This window comes from Dasypus novemcinctus, chromosome 18, assembly GCF_030445035.2.
Source record: "Dasypus novemcinctus isolate mDasNov1 chromosome 18, mDasNov1.1.hap2, whole genome shotgun sequence".
NCBI classification, from domain to species: Eukaryota; Metazoa; Chordata; class Mammalia; order Cingulata; family Dasypodidae; genus Dasypus; species Dasypus novemcinctus.
This window is the reverse complement of record NC_080690.1, coordinates 54,863,409-54,880,956: the sequence shown is the minus strand read 5'-3', so window position 1 is coordinate 54,880,956 and position 17,548 is coordinate 54,863,409. Positions and strand designations below refer to the sequence as shown.

The 17,548-nt window shown below is 49.6% G+C and overlaps 1 protein-coding gene and 1 non-coding gene across 3 annotated transcripts; both read right to left on the bottom strand.

The window, feature by feature from the left end:
* Window positions 1–628: 628 nt before the first annotated feature.
* Window positions 629–11,016, bottom strand: ZBTB32 (zinc finger and BTB domain containing 32). Of its 2 annotated transcripts, XM_004463126.3 has the most exons (6): window positions 10,951–11,016; window positions 2,199–3,212; window positions 1,857–1,930; window positions 1,679–1,747; window positions 1,389–1,553; window positions 629–1,200 (listed from the first exon to the last, which is right to left on the bottom strand). In XM_004463126.3, exons 2-6 carry the CDS (start codon window positions 3,110–3,112, stop codon window positions 923–925), a joined length of 1,500 nt encoding a protein of 499 aa, XP_004463183.1. In that variant the 5' UTR covers window positions 3,113–3,212; window positions 10,951–11,016; the 3' UTR covers window positions 629–922. The 2 variants fall into 2 exon arrangements, with proteins under 2 accessions (XP_004463183.1, XP_004463184.1); XM_004463127.4 differs by lacking the exons at window positions 1,679–1,747; window positions 10,951–11,016 and having other exon boundaries at window positions 2,199–4,011.
* A 5,473-nt stretch (window positions 11,017–16,489) lies between these two features.
* TRNAG-CCC (transfer RNA glycine (anticodon CCC)) lies at window positions 16,490–16,564 on the bottom strand. The gene has a single exon. It is a non-coding gene; the product is annotated as a tRNA-Gly (tRNA).
* Between the last annotated feature and the right edge of the window lie 984 nt (window positions 16,565–17,548).

Here is a 17,548-nt window from a genome sequence, read left to right as displayed (position 1 = left end):
AGCAGGGCCCCGATCGCCATCTCCGGGGCTGCCGGGAAGTGTGGTCTCCGCCCCAGACTCTTCCGTCGCCCTTGTCTGGACAAGCAGTTCGCGCGGACTACCATTCCCAGGGTGCAACTGACTTCGGCTCTGGGGTCCCCAGCTCACTGGGAAGAGAAGTTCGCGATTGCGGGAGGCGTGGGCTTGGGTAGAGGCTGGGGCAAAGGGTTAGTCTCTGTTCCGGGCATGACCCGGCGGCCGGTCAGCTCGGCAGGAAGGGAAGAAGTTTGGAGACATTCGGGAAAAGGAGGCAGGCGGCCAAAAGCAGGGCGGAGCACGAGTTCCGCTGGAGCCCCGCGCCGGGCGCACCCAGGCAACCTCTGCGCGCCGGGATCGTGGCTTGCTTGCTGTGGGAGGGCGAGTAAGTTGGGGGTCTTACACCCCCCTCAGGGCCTGCTGAAGTGTCTACGCGGACACCAAGCCCTCGAGGCTCCCTGGAGCCGCTGCCTCCAGGGAGAACCGAGTGCTTCGGGAGTTGAAGGAGGTGGCTGCAGCGTTGGACAGCGAACGCACGGCCACCAGAGGCCGCTACAGGACAAGGGTCAAGGCTTGGGGCCCCCGCGCAGAGACTAACTAGTCTGGACTCAGCTTTCTTGTCCCGAGGGGAGAACACAGGAAACTTTATTTTGATGATGCATTTGTCAGTCCCCGTACAGTTTACCTTAACTCGTGCAAGCTTAACTGCCCTCACCCTTCTCGGGCTTGCTGGCCCAGGCTTCTGCAGCCCGCGGTCGTCAGTGCGAAGGTTCTCAGCACTTTTTCTGCTGCGCTTCTGGAGCCGAATTTGCTAGGTGCAGTATCAGGAGGCGGGCGGGACCGCTGGCCCGCCTTTCGTTCGTTCTTTAGATTCTTGGCTGAAGCCAAAGAAGCTCCCGACAACCCCTCAAGTGGTGGAGGAAGGGAGATCACAGGGAGAAGTTGAGGCCCGGGATGGCCTAGAGGAGGAGGAGTAGAGGAAGGTAGAGCGAATGGTCCATCCTGGCGGGAGCTGGCTGGGCGAGTGGCCACGCATGTGTGCCTGCATCGAAGCCAGGCTGGGGCAGCCCACCCGGCACAGAGGGCACCGGTAGGGCGCGGCCCCGTGCGTTCGCAGGTGCTTCGTCATGGCTGAGAAGTCCCGGGAGCGCTGGGGACAGAGGCCACAGGAGAAGGGCTTCTCGCCTAGAGCGGGCAGAGGGGAAGGCCAAATGAAGGAGGGAAGAAGAGGGCAAAGGCCAGCTGAGTAAGGGGTAGATTAGGCCATGGGGCCAGGGGTTGTGTGCGAGCCAGTTACGCAGAGAGGGACGCAGGAGGGCACAGACCAGAGTTGGGAAGAAAGCAAGCAACTCACGCTGGGCAGGCGCCCATACCTGTGTGGACTCGGTAGTGCGTCTCCATCTGATGCTTGAGTGAAAACCTCTTGCCACAGACAGAACAAGAATAGGGCCTTGCCCGCGCAGGACGGGTTGGGGGAGGGTGTTGGTGCGATGGGTGGCCAGCTCTCCTGTCATGACCCATGCAGGTTGCAAGGGCACCTGTGGGCACAGAGGAGTCAAAGGAGGGTGGGGCTGGGCATCCCAGAACCAAGTCACTGGTACATCCAGGCAAGACATCAGGGGCTACAGTGGGCTTGAGGCAAAAGCACCTTCACCCTACTCACCTGTGTCCCCCTGATCAGATGCTTCCATCTCCCCAGGGCTGAGCTGTGCGGGGCCCTGGGGGAGGGAACCTGGAGGGAGCAGAGTGAGGTAGGGACCCTACTCAGGCTGGACTCCTGGAGCCCCTACCCCAGAGGAGAGATCATATTATAGGGCATATGCAGGGCAGCCAGGACTTACCTCGGGTGGGGCTGGAGGAGGCCAACAGGTTCTGGCTCCAGAGCCCTTTGTGGGGGTTCAGGGACAGTGGGCTCCTGGGGAGGTTGTGGGGGGGGGGGGGAGAGTTACAGCTTTGGCAAAGCCTAGGGACCTGACCAACCCTGTCCCCTTCCTGAGGTGGGGGCTATCCTGGGTCCTCTTCAGGGGCTGGCTCTGGCTTTCCCATGGTAGGAGCTTCCTGTCTCATCCTTAGCTCAGGAAATGTACAGTAGAGATACTACTGTGCTCTTCCACCCATCACCACTGCCTCTCCTGGGCCACTCCATCCCAGCTGGGAGGGCTTACACTAGGCCCTTCACTCACCTCTGGTTCCGGGGCCAGACCTCCTGCCAGGCTCCATTGATGGGGGTGCTATGGGAGAAGGGAGTGCCATATCTGGGCGGCCACAGCAGGATGCTCCACAGGGCAGGCTGGTCCTCCCCCAAGCAAGGGGCCTCAGCCCACCAGGGCCTGGGGATGATGCTGGCTTGGAGGGAACCTGGTTGTCCCTGAAGACTTTCCTCAGAGTCCCCTAGATTCTCTCTCACCCACATGACCATTCCTGATTTCCCATCTATTCCCCCTTGGCCAACAGAGGGTTGGTTGAGTTTCTCCTTTGATATCATCTGCTTCCCCTGTCCCTCCAACATAGTGTCTGCTACCTCAGGGCTCTCTCTTGGTGGCCTGTGATCGTGCAATGTCTCTGGTTCTCTCCCACCAGCTCTGAAAAACTCTGGTTTCTGCTTCTCTCCATGCCCCTCCAGTCCTCTCTCAAAATCCCATGAGGGTTCCTCTGGCTCCTCCTGATGTTTCTTCAGCCCTGGATTCTGCTTTTCCTTAGCCCTATCCCTTTGAGCCCTCCTGCATGCCTCTTCTAAAGCTTGTACCCCCAAAGCCCTGGCTGCCTCCTCAAGGGACCCTAGTTCCTCAGGCTGTAACTCCACAGTCTCCCCATAAACAAAGTGCAGAAGTTGGGCAAAGGTGGAAGGGCTAATACCTTCCACCAGAGACCACTGGCCCCTGCGGCCCAATTGCTGGCTCACACCTGCTAGCACCAGGCTGTGGGCAGGGAACTCCTGGCTTCCCACAGTGATCAGGGTATCACACAGAGCCGGCCGGAGACTGGCTGCGAGCCGTACCAGGCGGTCAGAGCCATAAGGGCTGAGCAGTCTCGTGGGGCTCAGGGACATTGTGCCTTGTCTTGGTATCAGTCTCAGAGATTCTGAGATGAAGGCCATAGTATGGGATCCTTGGTGGAAAGGGGAGGGAGGTACAGCATATTCTCAAGCCTGTGAAGGTGAGGGGAGAAAGAGTGAGTTGTGGTCCTGGCTCTCTGTCCTGAAATGGAGAAAATAAAACTAGCCTAAGAGCAAGCCTAAGCTTATTCAAAATCAGAACAGGGATAAGGGCATAGGGATGGAAATCAGACCAAATTCAGGACTTAATGAGCAAGGATGAGACAGTTAACAAAAATACCAGGTAGTGAGTTTAGAACTAGTAGAGGGACTGCCAGTTGGCAATCTCTGACTTAAAGGACAGCAGACCCTGATATTTCTGCTTCTTCAAGCCCCTCTGCAGAGCAAGACCTTTAAGCAGGCCAAACCTTCCTCATTTGAGACAAAGATCAGCACAAAACCCAGCCAGCTCTGGCATTTAGGGATGGAGCGGTTTAGAAAGCTGGTGTGCCCACAACCCATGAGCCCATCAAGTGAAGCTGAGGCTACTGAGAGGTTGGCAAGAGGGCAGCAAGAGGGGTCATGGCTGCAGAAGGGTAGGCTTTAAGGCATCCCCCTGAGGCTGAAGCTTCTAGAATGCATCCTCAGAGAAGGAGCTGGAAAAGACCAAAGACTACCATCCAGTGAGTTAAGAGAGCAGGTGCAAAAACCACAGGAGAGAAGGCTCCTGATTCAAGGATATAGAGAGGTTTTGGAGGCTTTGATCACTAAGGAAGCAGAAGAAAGGGAAATGGGAACTGTAGAGGAGGAGGCTATTTCTTCTCAAGATTAGGATAAGGAAATGGTTTAATTTTGTTTTTCATGAGGCAAAAAGTAGAAAATTAGAAAGATAGAACCCAACAAGGTAGGAGTTCATTACACATCAAACCCACCACATTGGCTTTCAAGAGGAAAACTGGAAACCTAAATACAAAGAAAAATAGAACCCAAATGTTTCTGTTCCCAGTAGCCATATTCCTAGGGGTGGGCTTACCATGAGCAAGGACCCTTCTGCAGGGAGGGCTACTATTTGGATACCTTAGGGAGAGGGCAGGTTGGCAGGGAGTGTAGGGGGTAATGGGAAGAAAGCCTCAGCTGGGGAGAAGCAACCACTCACCGGTTGTAGCTTCCTCCCTGGACACCGCATGCTCTGAACTGCTGTTGGGGCTCCTGGGGGGCCCCCTGGAGCTAGCCCCGCCCCTGACCTCACAGCCCTCCATTGGATGTCCCAGGTATCAGTCTGCCACAGTCCCCCAAGGGGGTGTGGTTTTTATATCCCTGACTCTGCCTTCACTCCTCCAAGAGAAGCCACCCCCTCTACTTGCAGAACCCATTCTTCCTCCTGACCTCCTGTTTCATTTCATTTATGAACTCCAAAAAATCAAAGAAATACATCTGAAGCAACAAGGACTTTGGGATAATCAGAAACCCCATTTGAATCTCATCTCTACTGTTTACTGGTTGGGTCACCTTGGCAAGTGCCTCTCTGAGCCTCCCTTATTCCATCCATGAAATAATAAGAATAATCTCTGCTTACCTCATTTGAAGGTGGGGTGAAGATAAAATGATGTGATGGATGTGAAAGCAGATTGTAAATTCATAGCATCATTCAAATAGTATTCTGTTTCTTACTACAACAGAGTTGTGGTAGCTAGAAGCTGTTTCTACTTCTACTTCAGAAATAAAAAGGACTGAAACATGTGAATTCCAAGGAGAGGAGGAAGAAGGGCCAAAGGCATACCTCCTCCATCTCCCTGCCTTGATACTAGGAGGCAACACATGCTCTGTAGGAATGACCCCTACGATCTGGGCCACCATGGGGGACTGGGGTGTGTAAGTGACTCAGATCCTCCCATCAAGCTCTGGACGGGGCAACCCCAGGAAAGGCCTGTGGTGGTCTTTGAAAAGAAAAACTTATTTTCTTGGGCTGATGACAAATGACATTTCTCTGAAATCAGGATTCAGGGTTTCTTTCACTTCCTGCCCAAGGGGTCAAGGTCCCCAGAGATTTTCCCTCTTTTCACACTGTAGCACTCTTTCATCTGGGGAAGGGATGAGGTCTAAGAGGCTCAAATTTCTTTTTCTAAGAAATTTCTGGCTCCGGTAGTAAATTTTTCATTCATTCAACAAATGTTGATAAAGAATTTATGAGGTATACCTGCCATACCATATATGCTCACAAAATAATTGGAAGATAAACAAGAATGTCAGGCACTGGTAGGCTGCTTTGCTGACAAAAAAGACAGTCTGGCTCCCTCTTGCCTTCTCCCTGAATCTCTATTCTCCTCATAGACCCAAATATTGTGTCTCTAAGCTCCCATTTCTCTCTTTGGCTCCAGGACCCCAAAATGTTTAGACTAGCTTCCTGCTCTCTCCTTCCATGCCTAACATGCCTTCCCATTACCTCTCATCCACGCAGGCAGGTGTTAACCCATCCTAGATCAGATAGGGTGTGCCAATGGGTGGGGCTGGTGGAGGGGCAATGGGGTACAGAGAGGGGAAGATGAGTCAGAGTGAAAGGGAAAATGCAAATGGGCAAGTTGTATTCATCTGCTACTCCTCTGAACGTTAAATATTTTCCATTTCTGAGCTTTCTAACTCCCCACATCACCACACCCAGGGACACATCAGACACCCACATAAAAGTCTCTTGGCCTGGACACATAAAGGAAAAATCAATCCCTAATATGTATATATACAGAGAGAAATACCCTTCTTCCAACACAGAAACACATAATCCTTAAAGATAAGGAATAAGCCATGGGAGAGAAGTCCCAAGTGCCAATGAAGACATAGCAGAGCAGAGGTAAAGGGTCTGGGAGATGACATCATCACCCAGTGGAGTGTGGTCCCCCTCACTTCCCTGCCCTATATCACATGCCTGTGACTCAGCTCTCTTCACCGGTGTGGTTTGCCTGTTGATGATCAAGAGACTTGGAGACTGCTCAAAGGGCAGCATCCTCTGTAAGTCAAAAGTAGGTGACAGAGTATCAGTGGGCTTTGGGGAAAACTAAAAGGGAGAAGGGGCAAGGGGACTCCCCATTTAGTGAGCAAAAGTCCCCAGAATGGGAAACCCCATCTTGCCTCTCACTTGGTGTCTGCCCCACCTAAGGATATCCCCTCAGAGACACCTCCTCAGAGGTATCTCCAGAGTCCTCTGCACCTCAACCATTACATCAGTGATTCTCTAGGCCCTTCTCTAGTTTCTCCCAACATTGCTGACAGAGCAGCCCAAGCCACCCTACACTGAACAATGATAGCAGAAGCATATAGCCCCTTGACTTGGAAAGATAGGGTCACTGCTGACTGGCTGTTGTTATTCTTGAAAGATCTCCTGCTCCCAGCCTTAGAAACCTTGCCCACCTTCTACTTCCTTGGCTGACTCAGCAGGAAATGCCTACAGTTGTCCCCTTAGAGTAGAGCCAGGAAACTGCAGGCCAAGATGACACAAGCCTGCATCCTGAGAAAAGGTAGAGTGGGTAGGAAGGATGAGGTAATAAATATAGGAAGAGGAGTATGTGGGAAAAGGAGGTATGATTTCTGCCTTTCACTACCATCTATTACTCATATTACTAAATAAAATTTGAAATCTGATATTTTTAAAATTCTCACTGATAAGCTTGACCAAATGAGACAGTAAGAGAGAAATGTGTGAGGGGCTTAGTGCATACACTGTCTAAAAAAAAATTTTTTTTCCCAAAGATCCTGGAATTATAAACCCCTTCAGGCAAAACCCAGCTTGATGTAAAAATGTCAGCACAACTAAATTGTGCACTTAAATAGGTTAAAATGAAGCATTCTAAAAAAGAAGAGGGACATGGGAGGAATTTCTCTGCCTGACCTTGAAACATTACAAAGCTACAGTGGTCAAAACAGCATGGTACTGACATAAAGACAGACACATTGATGAGTGGAATAGAACTGAGAATCCAGAAATAAACCCTCACCTATACAGTCAACTGGATTTTTGACAAACCTACCAAGTCCATGTTAATGGGACAGAAATTCTCTTCAACAAATGGTGCTGGGAGAACTGGATCTCTATAACCAAAAGAATGAAGGAAGACCCCTATCTCACTCCCTATACAAGAATCAACTCAAAATGGATCAAAGACCTAAATATAAAAGCCAGGACCATAAAACTACTAGAAGAAAATGTAGAGAAACATCTTCAAGACCTTACACCCAAAGCACCCTCAACAAAAGAAAAAACAGATAAATGGGACCTCCTCAAAATTAAAAGCTTTTGCACCTCAAAGGACTTTATCAAAAGAGTGAAAAGGCAGCTGACTCAATGGGAGAAAATATATGGAAATCACATATCTGATAAGGATATATAAAGAGATGCTACAACTCAACAATAAAAAGATGGGAAATAGATATGGCTCAACCAGTTGGGCTCCTGTCTACCATAAAGGAGGTCCAGGGTTTGATGCCCAAAGCCTCCTGGTGAGGGCAAGCTGGCCCACGCAGAGTGCCAGCCCATGCAGGAATGCAGCCCTGTGCAGGAGAGATGTGCTGTGTGGGAATGCTGCCTTGCATGGGAAAAGCCACAGGAGTGCCAGCCCATGCGGAGAGCTAGTGCAGCAAGATGATGCAACAAGAGACACAGAAGAGAGAAAATAAGAAGAAATAGCAGAACAGGGGAGCTGAGGTGGTACAAGAGAGTAATTGCAAGAGAGTAATCTCTCCCACTCCAGAAGGTCCCAGGATTGGTTCCTGGAGCTGCCTAATGAGAATACAAGCAGACACCAAAGAACACACAGCAAGCAGACACAGAGAGCAGACAATGGGGGGGAGGGGGTAATAAGTAAAATAAATCTTAAAAAAAAAAAATTAACAATAAAAAAAGACCCAATTAAAAAATGGGCAAAAGAATTGAATAGACCTTTGTCCAAAGAAGAAATACAAATGGCAACAATAACAACAACAACACATGAAAAAATGCTCAAAATCACTAATGATTAGAGAAATGCAAATCAAAACTACGGGATATCATTTCACACCTATCAGAATGGTCGCTATTAAAAAGACAGAGAACTGTGAGTGTTGGAGAGGATGTGGAGAGAGAAGAACACTTATTCACTGTTGTTGGGAATGCAGAATGGTACAGTCACTGTGGAGGACTGTTGGCAGTTCCTAAAGAAGTTGAATATAGACTTGCCACATGACCCTGCAATACCTCTACTGGGTATATACCCAGAAGAACTGAGAGCAGTGACACGAACAGACTTCTGCACAAGGATGTGCATAGCAGCATTGTTCACAATTGCCAAAAGTTGGAAATAACCCAGGTGTCCATCAATGGATGAATGGGTAAATAAATGGTGGTGTATTCACACGATGAAAATTTAAGCAGCTGTAAGAAGAAATGAAGTCGTAAAGCATATGACAACATGGATAAACCTGGAGGACATTATGTTGAGCAAAGCAAGCCAGACACAAAAGGACAAATACTGTAGGATTGCATTACTGTGAACCAAATAGACTGTGTATCATATTGTATGATTTTTTAAAATTTATGTTTCCAGTACATTTTCAAAAAATAGTTAAAATGGAAAACTTTGTGATCTATATGTTACCATGGTTAAAGAAAAAAATGAAAAAAAGTCAGCACAGCAATACAAGTATGCATTCTTTTTAAAACATAATTGAAATTAAATGATCAGAATGATTCAATTAGAGGAAAGATTATTCATTTTATGACGTGTTCTCCCTTTATCTCACTTATTTTAAGTATTGAGCTCTCCCCATCTCTATGCCAAGTTAAACAAGATTCAATTTTTTAAAATTCTGTGAACTTGCCACTCCTCCCAGGAACACATCTCTTTAAGAAAATAAAGGTGGGTAAACTCTCCACATTTTATATGAAGACTAATTATCCAAATCTCACATGAACTTTCAAGATGTTCACTCTTCCTAATTAAGTGCATCCAGTGTACACCAGATGATAGCTGTCGCAGGGAGAATTAGTTCCTTTCTTTCTTTAAATTTATGCTTGACATGATTCGAAACTACTATATAATGAGACCCTACCTTTTAGGGAATAAGTGGGAAAAGAACTAGACTAGAAGTTAGAAGACAGGCTCCACTGCATCTTCATAGTGAATGGCCTTTTTATTATGCCCTAATATGGGGCTAAACTTTCAAGACCCTCAACTTCCTCACTGAAGCTGTGTTCAAGACCAATACTGAATACCCGAATTGATTTACATGGGGAAGAGGGCACCACTCCAGCCTCGTCTGTGTCTAAGCATTGGTAGGAAGTGCCCACCTGGAACCCGCTTCTAGACCATGCTCTGGGAGCCTGGTATTCTGGACTTTCTGGTCCAAATGGCTTTGAGCCTACTTCCAGGGCCTGTATGGGCCTCAATCCCAGGTCTGTGCTCATGAGACTGGATCATGCAACTGCTGTGTGCACTTTAGACCCTGACTGGAATGAGAGTGGGGGCAGGGACTGAGCTTATATGTGCTGGCTAATATGTGAGATGCCTCAAAGTGGGGGGCCAATGCCAGGTATGCCCAGGCCCTGTAAATAATATTGGAGCCGGCTGATTTCATTAATTCTTAACCTCTTAGGAGGCCATCATCCCTTTGAGAATGTAAGCCATGGAACCAACATTTTACCTCAGAAAACTGTGGATGCTCATACTGTTTTGCATATGAATGACAAAAAGATTCACAGAATGCTCTGAAACCCATCTTTGGACAGGATGACTCCTCTCATCTTTGTGGACCCTTTTGCTCCCGCCAAATGCACACACACATACAATTTTCTTAAGATTTCCAGGGGCTCACAGACTTTAAATTCATTCACAGACTACCTCTTGCCCTTCTGCCCCCCCCCCACCCCAACCCCAGTTTAAAAACTCCGGGTGTACATGAAATCACTCTGAAAGCCTCATACCATGTAGAGCTTGAAGCTGAATGGAATTAGATGTCAACACCCTGCCCTATGGGTACAAAAAGATCTGCAGTAAAGACAACTTGGGTGGTTTTCTAAAGAGTAGGATATCTCACATGCCTCTTCCTGTGTTCTCATACAATAGCCATCTTCCCCATGAACTTGCACTATGCTTACAGCCTGATATCTTCTAAGAATCACCAGAAAGGACATGGGGAAGAAGTGGGGACAATGACTGACCCAATCCCAGTTCTGTCTAGAGCCACACAGGTCATTACTCCAAGCAGGGCAGACAGCATGGGTGGGATTCAGAGACACCCCACCCCCTCTCCCCAGAGCCTCCAAAGGGCCACACAATCCAACCTGGATCCAATGCTGGAAAATCTGCCAAGAGCACCTCAACCCGGGGTCCAGAGACTCCCCCAATGCCTTGAAGCCTCATGCTTCCAGCACAGCCTGGATGCAGTGACCCTTGACCACTTCTCACTGGGCTTTCAACCTCACCAACACTCACTTCCAATCCAGGCTGGGTCAGAAAACCCTAGAAAACCTCTCAAATGCACGCTAGTTTCATCTCTTGGCCAGTAACTCCCTATAACCTCCTGAGAGCCTCTCCTTCCAGTCACCATATCCAAATTCAGTCCAGAGACCCTGACAACCTTCCACAGCCCAGAGGCCATACTACTTGGCCAATGACCCTGCGCGGAGCTCCAAGGCCTCCTACTGCCCCAGCACACACGTCCAACTCAGAACAATTCAAAATAGACAATAGAACAATTCAAAAGGGCATGCTGGCCTCCATCCAGCCTCTCCCGGACAGAAGGAGCCCCCTGGGCCTAAAGCCCTCAGCTCTCACTTACCGACCCTCACGGAGGCCACTCCAAGCCCCTACTATCCAGCTCTGCCTGAGCGAGGCCCAAGTACAAAGAAGAGGAATAAGAAAAACCATGGCACTCACCGGCTCGGCCCCTGTTCCGCCTCCCTACTCGGCCACACATACGTTCAGGGCTGCGCGACCCCGAGCGGCCGTTAGAAAGACGCGAGCGGCGCGAGGCCGGGAGCAACGCCAGGCGCGTGCTCAGTTCGTCCCTCGCGCCTGGATCCCCCGGCGGACGCGGATTGGCTGCGGCGCTTGCCGCCCTCTCTTTCGGACTCCCGCCTTGCTTCGGTCTCGGCCCGCCGCTGACTGGCTGCGGAGTGCACGCCTGTTTGCCCGTGGGTGGAGGGCCAGGGCCTTGAGGCTGACTGGCCTTGGGGTTAGGCTTCAGGCTGAGAGCTCGTCCCTCTTCCGGCCGGCCCCGGGTGCTGTTTGGCTGCGGGGTTGGCCCTTTCCTGCCCCTACATGAACCTCCTTCGTCTGATTACCCTAGAGGCGGCCAACGCCGGTGCTCAGGGATACCACCCTTTTTCTTACTTTTGTCTCGCCACTCTGAAGACCTCACGCTTCAAACCTTTTCGCCTTCCTCCCAATTCCTTATAATCTGTGGAAAAGTGCATATGTGTGATGGGATATGTACGTTGCCACTACACTCCAAGAGTCGTTAGGCTTCAGGTGACTGTGGACAGCTCCCCTTTCCCGCCTCTGGCCCTGCCCCATCACTGATTGGCTGCATCGCGCATCGCGTCATCCCAAAGCACGCGCGAAAGTAGAAGACGCGGGAGGGGGCGGTGTCGTGACCCGGGGGTGGTCTGAGGCTCGCGCGTCAAACTCTCCCTGATGACTCCACGCCTGCTAAACCAGAGTTAACTGTGTACCTCGTGTACCAGCTCCTCACCACACCTAGAGTCAACGGCCCGCGCCGCGGACCCCGTCACTAATTGGCCCCGGCCCCCAGGCTTTCGGCTGAGGCAAGGCTCTGGCTCTGACAGGCAACGAGCTCGACCCCCTCTCCCATCTATGCGCGCACTGGGAGGAACCGACAGGTTTGCGGAGGGAGAAGACTTTGAGCCCCCGACCCCGTTCCCGATTGGCCCTGGGGCTTAAGCCCCCGGCCAGTTTTCCGTGGCTCGCAGAGAGCGCCGCAGCTCCGACCCGCCCTGCTGCGGTTGCACAAGTGATTGGTTGGCTGTATTTCTAAATTGACTTAGCCTTGGGTTTGCGCTCGGACACATCCAATGAGGCGAAAGAGTGCTTTAAGGAGGCGGGCATTGCCTCGCCAGTGCCTCTTCTGATTGGTTGCGAGGCTGGCCTTCGCCTTTGATTGATCAGGGGGCCCGCGGCGGACGCCCAGCCCTAAAATTTCTGGCGGCTATTTGGGTTCGGTCCTGCTTCAGCTCAGCTGCATGACTCCAGGGACGGTGGGTGTCTGGCGCCTTTTTCCCCGCAGGTGCCCTAGGGAGCAGTGGCGGGAGAATAAATTGATTTCCCTACGATCTCACCCCAAGTAATTGTGAGAACTGGAATTTGAATTAGGTCTGCGCCCGTCCAGCTCCAGAACCCAAGCTCTTCACCACAGGTCTGCGCTGTTTGCCATCCTGCCAGCTACAATGTCCCTGAGTGCTGACACGAATGACCAGCATTCAGGAATGAGGATTCCTGGGGAATCCTCACAACAACCGTAGGAAGAGCCATGATGACAACGACCATTAGATCACACAACCGAGACCCCCAGTGGTGAGGCCTCTCGGTTCACAACAGCTAAGCTGTAGAAAGATACATGATCTTCTGAATCCAAACCCACATTCTTTACTTTCCACACTGTCCCCTTCACAGTTGACAGATAAAGAAACAGAGGCCGGAAGGAAAAATCAGCTGGAATTAGAAATCGGGTCTGAGTTCACCCCCTGGACCACAGTGCCTCCAGGAAGGTAGATTCTGGGTCAGATCAGGTGAGGAGTCCTCTCACCCAACCAGCCTTGTCTGCAAACAATGCGTTCATCTTTGATCCTAAGGATGGTTGGGGATGTATTTCACACCCTCAGAATCTTTGGAGGCTGCTCGTGAGAAGTCCTAATGATAATTGCTGCAATTTATTGGACCCTTTTTATTAGCTAGGCAAGGTGGGAAGCATTCTGTATGTATCATCTCACTGAATCCCATTAGGGGATTTGGGGACATAGGGATTGTTATTGTCCCCATGTTATGGGTGAGGAAACTCAGACCTTGGGAGTGATGTATCATTACTATGTTCATAGAGCTAGTGATTGGTGGAGATTGGATGGAAACTCGGGGAACCTGACTCCTGAACCCTCACATCCAGCCACCTGGCCTGGGTAGTCATGAGAAGATAGAGTGAGGGACCCAGGGTTCTAGCAAGATGGAGTAGGAAGGAGTGTCAACTTGGTTCTGGGGATTGCATTGTAAGATTAAGAAAATTAAATGTCTGAAAGGAGTAGAGAAATATCTATTACTTATTGAGCAACCACTCTGTGCCTGACCCTATACTAAGTAAGTTTTAGTAAATGTAAGAAGCAGACAGCCTTGTGGTTCAGAAGCTAGATGCTGGATCCAGGTTGCTTGAATGCATATCTTGGTTCTGCTACATACTAGTTGTGAGACCTTTGGCAACTTACTTACCTCCTCAGGGCTTAATTTTCTCCTCTGTCAAATGGGGGTAATAATAGTAAATACCTCTCCAGGCTGCTAAGAGGATTAAATGAATTAATAGAACAGTCTCATCTTTTCTCTTCCCCAAATGCCCCAAAACTGAGTTGTTTCCTTGCAACCAATATCATCTGCCTTGACTGATGTAGTCCTGAAAAATACGGCCAGATATTTGCAGTGGGAAAGTCTGGGGGGAGCATGTTTCCAAAAGTAGTAGGAGCCAGTCCAAAGATCCTGAGGCAGGAAAGAACTTAATGCTTGAAGTGCAGTAAGAAGCCTGGTGTGTCTGGAGCCAAGCAGATGACTAAGATGTAATAGCTGAGCTCAACTGAACAAGTGTTCATGACAGTTGTAACAATAATCCTGTACTTCTCATAGCTTAAAGACTTTCTCCCAGCTTTGCTCTTTGGAGAAACCCAAGGCCATAATTACTTTTGAGCTCAGACTGAGTTTGGAGGAATTTGTACAAGGTTTCACAGGGATTTAGAGATGGCGCTCAGAACTCATCTTCTTGCTTCCTCCCCAGGGCCTGGGTGTAAGGTCAAGAAACTTTTCTTTCACTCACAGATTTATCAAACTCCTATGATATGTGCCACCCATGCTGAGCCCTGGAGAAGGCCAAACCCCTGCCTTAAAGAGTTAATCTTGGGAAGCTGATGTGGCTCAAGTGACTGGGCTTCTCCCTACCACATAGGAGGTCCCGGGTTTGGTTCCCAGCGCCTCCTGAAGAAGCCAAGCTGGTGCAGCGGGCAGGTGCAGTGAGCTGATGCAACAAGATGATGCAACAAGAGACACAAAGAGGAAAGACAATGAGAGACACAACAAACCAGGGAACCGAGGTGGCTCAGATGATTGAGTGCCTCTCTTCCACATGGGAGATCCCAGGTTCAGTCGCTGGTGCCTCCAAAGAGAAGATGAGCAGACACGAAGGCACACAGCAAATGGACATAGAGACCAGACAGTGACCTCAAAACAATGAGGGAGGGGGCAATAAATAAAATAAAATAAATCTTTAAAAAAAAAAAGAGAGTTAATCTTTTAGGAAGGAATAGACCTGAAAACATTTCCTTTCAGAACCACATTGAGGGAAGCAGATTTGGCTCAACTGATAGAGCATCCGCCTACCATATGGGAGGTCCAGGGTTAAAACCCAGGGCCTCCTGAAACATGTGGTGAGCTGGCCCATGCGCAGTGCTGATGCGCACAAGGAGTGCTGTGCCACACATGGGTGTCCCCCACATAGGGGAGCCCCACGCTCAAGAGTGCCTCACAAAGAGAGCTGCCCTGCGCAAAAAAAGCACAGCCTGCCCAAGAGTGGCGCCACACACACACAGAGCTGACACAGCAAGATGACACAACAAAAAGAGACACAGATTCCCCATGCCACTGACAAGGATGCAAGCAGACACAGTGAATGGACACAGAGAGCAGACAACGGGGGATGGAGGAAGGGGAGATAAATAAATAAAAAATAAAAATCTTAAAAAAAAAAAAGAACCACATGGAAAGTGTAGCAACTGCAGCCCAGAAGAGGTACTTAAACCAGTGGGGAAAAGAGAAGGGTGAAGAAGGACGTCCCAGAGGAGAGGGTAACACCTGAGTGCATATATATATATATATTATATATAATTTTTAAACTACCACATGGCATTGGGTACAAAGGCTATAATGGCAAGCAAGGATGAGACCAAATATCCACCACCTAGGAGCTCACAGTCTGGTGGGAGAGAGGCATATTATCTGCCTCAGGGGCAGGTAGCTGAGCAGAAGGGTTAAGATGCCAGCTCTGAAGCCTGACTGACAAGGTGGGTGGATCCTGCCTTTTGGCATTTACCAATTGTTTGACCTTGAGCAAGTGACTTCTACTTTCTGTGCCTCAGGAAAGAAAGGCCCATAAAGTTCTAAGAATAGGCATGGCACAGTAAAGAATAGGCATGTGCTCAGTGAATGTTGACTATTTTTATTAATTACAGGTAAAATTAAAACTGTGTTAGGTCTTGGATGTGGCTCAAGCGGTTAAGCGCCTGCTTCCTACATGGGAGGTCCTGGGTTGGGTACTTGTGTCTCCTAAAAAAACAAAAACAAACAGCAAGCAGATGAACAAAAAAAACCAACTCAGGGGATCTGATGTAACTCAGTGGTTGAGTGCCAGCTTCCCACTTATGAGGTCCCAGTTCCAGTACTGCAAAAAAAAAAACAAAAGCGAAAGACTTCCTGGAGGAAGCTGTGCTTGCACTAAGAGCCGCAGGATCGGCACAGGCCAGTGAGCCTGGGGAGAGGGAAGTCTTACAGGCAGCAGGAAAGCAGGTTCCAGACATGTGGGGCAGCAGGAAGTGTGGCAGGAAAGTCTAGTGTGCCCAGAGCACAGAAAGCAAAGTGAGGGGAAGCAGCGGGGAGAAGGGCAGAGTGAAGCTGGAGGGGTTGGAGGCTGGAGGACTGGCAAAACCACAGAAGAAGGTGGGTTTTTGTTTGTTTGCTTGTTTTTACAGAAAATGGTTTAATGAACTCACTTGTAACCATCATCCAGTTGCAAGTTGACTTTTCTGCCTTTTCTGTTTCATCCATCCTCTCTTGACTGTTTTTTTTCCTTCCTTCTTTAGGATTTCCTCTTTGAACACATTCTACTTAACAATGAAAGCTATTGGCATAACAATCTCAATCTCTTTTTTTTTCCTTGAGGTACCAGGGCCAAGGATTGAACCTGGGACCTCATATGTAGGAAACCAGTGCTCAACCACTGAGCCACATCAGTTCCCTTGAGTTGGTTTTTTTATTTGTTTGCTTGTGGTTTTTTGTTTTGTTTTTTATAAAGCTTTTTGTTTTTTTGAGGTACAGGGGTGAGGGCCAGAGATTGAACCTGGGACCTTGTATGTGGAAGGCCGGCACTCAACCACTAAGCTACCTGCACTCCCTTCCTCTTTCACTCCAAAGCCATTGGGTTTTTTTTTTTTTAAGGAGGTACTGGGGATTGAACCCAGGACCTCATACATGGGAAGCAGGCGCTCAACCACTGAGCTACATCTGCTCCCCAGCCCAGGACAACAATGTCTTTTTTTTTTTTTTTTTTTTTAAAGATTTTATTTATTTATTTAATTTCCCCCCCTCCCCTGGTTGTCTGTTCTTGGTGTCTATTTGCTGCGTCTTGTTTCTTTGTCCGTTTCTGTTGTGTCAGCGGCACGGGAAGTGTGGGCGGCGCCATTCCTGGGCAGGCTGCTCTTTCTTTTCACGCTGGGCGGCTTTCCTCACGGGCACACTCCTTGCGCGTGGGGCTCCCCTACGCGGGGGACACCCCCGCGTGGCACGGCACTCCTTGCGCGCATCAGCACTGCGCATGGCCAGCTCCACACGGGTCAAGGAGGCCCGGGGTTTGAACCGCGGACCTCCCATATGGTAGACGGACGCCCTAACCACTGGGCCAAAGTCCGTTTCCCATGGGATCTTCTTTTGATCATTTTTTCTAGCAGGACTGAAAGTGGCCCTCAAAAAAAACAAAACAAAACATGTTTGTGTTCCTCTCTTTTTCTATTTATCTTTCTGTTTCCATTGAGCATGTGAGAAGGCAGTCAGTTCAGCGAGGAGCAGCGATGCAAGTTCAAGATCTCCTGCCTGAGCTGAGTGGCGAGTCCCTTGGAGAACTCCAGAAGGCGGGGGAAGTTGAAGAGCACCCTGGAGGTCACCAGCTACAATATGGAGAAAAGTGACAGCCCCTTGCTGGTCGCAGCCCAGGGAGAACAGAGCCCTGGAATCTGAGGGACAAGGCCCTTCCTCCTGCAGGGCCCCTCGAGTGGCCTCTGCTGACAAGGCCAAGCTCTGTTCCCACTGGCAAGGAAATGGAATTGGAAGGCAGTAAGTTGCCACCTGCCACCCAGTGAGTGATGGGGACCCCTGATAGTAAGCGAAGTGGCAGTGAGGATAATGGCTAACACTGAAATGTAAGTGGCCCTGAGCTGGCCCTGGGTCACCAACCCCTCCCTGCTTGCAGGCGGGGCCCTGGGGCTGAGGCTGATTCCAC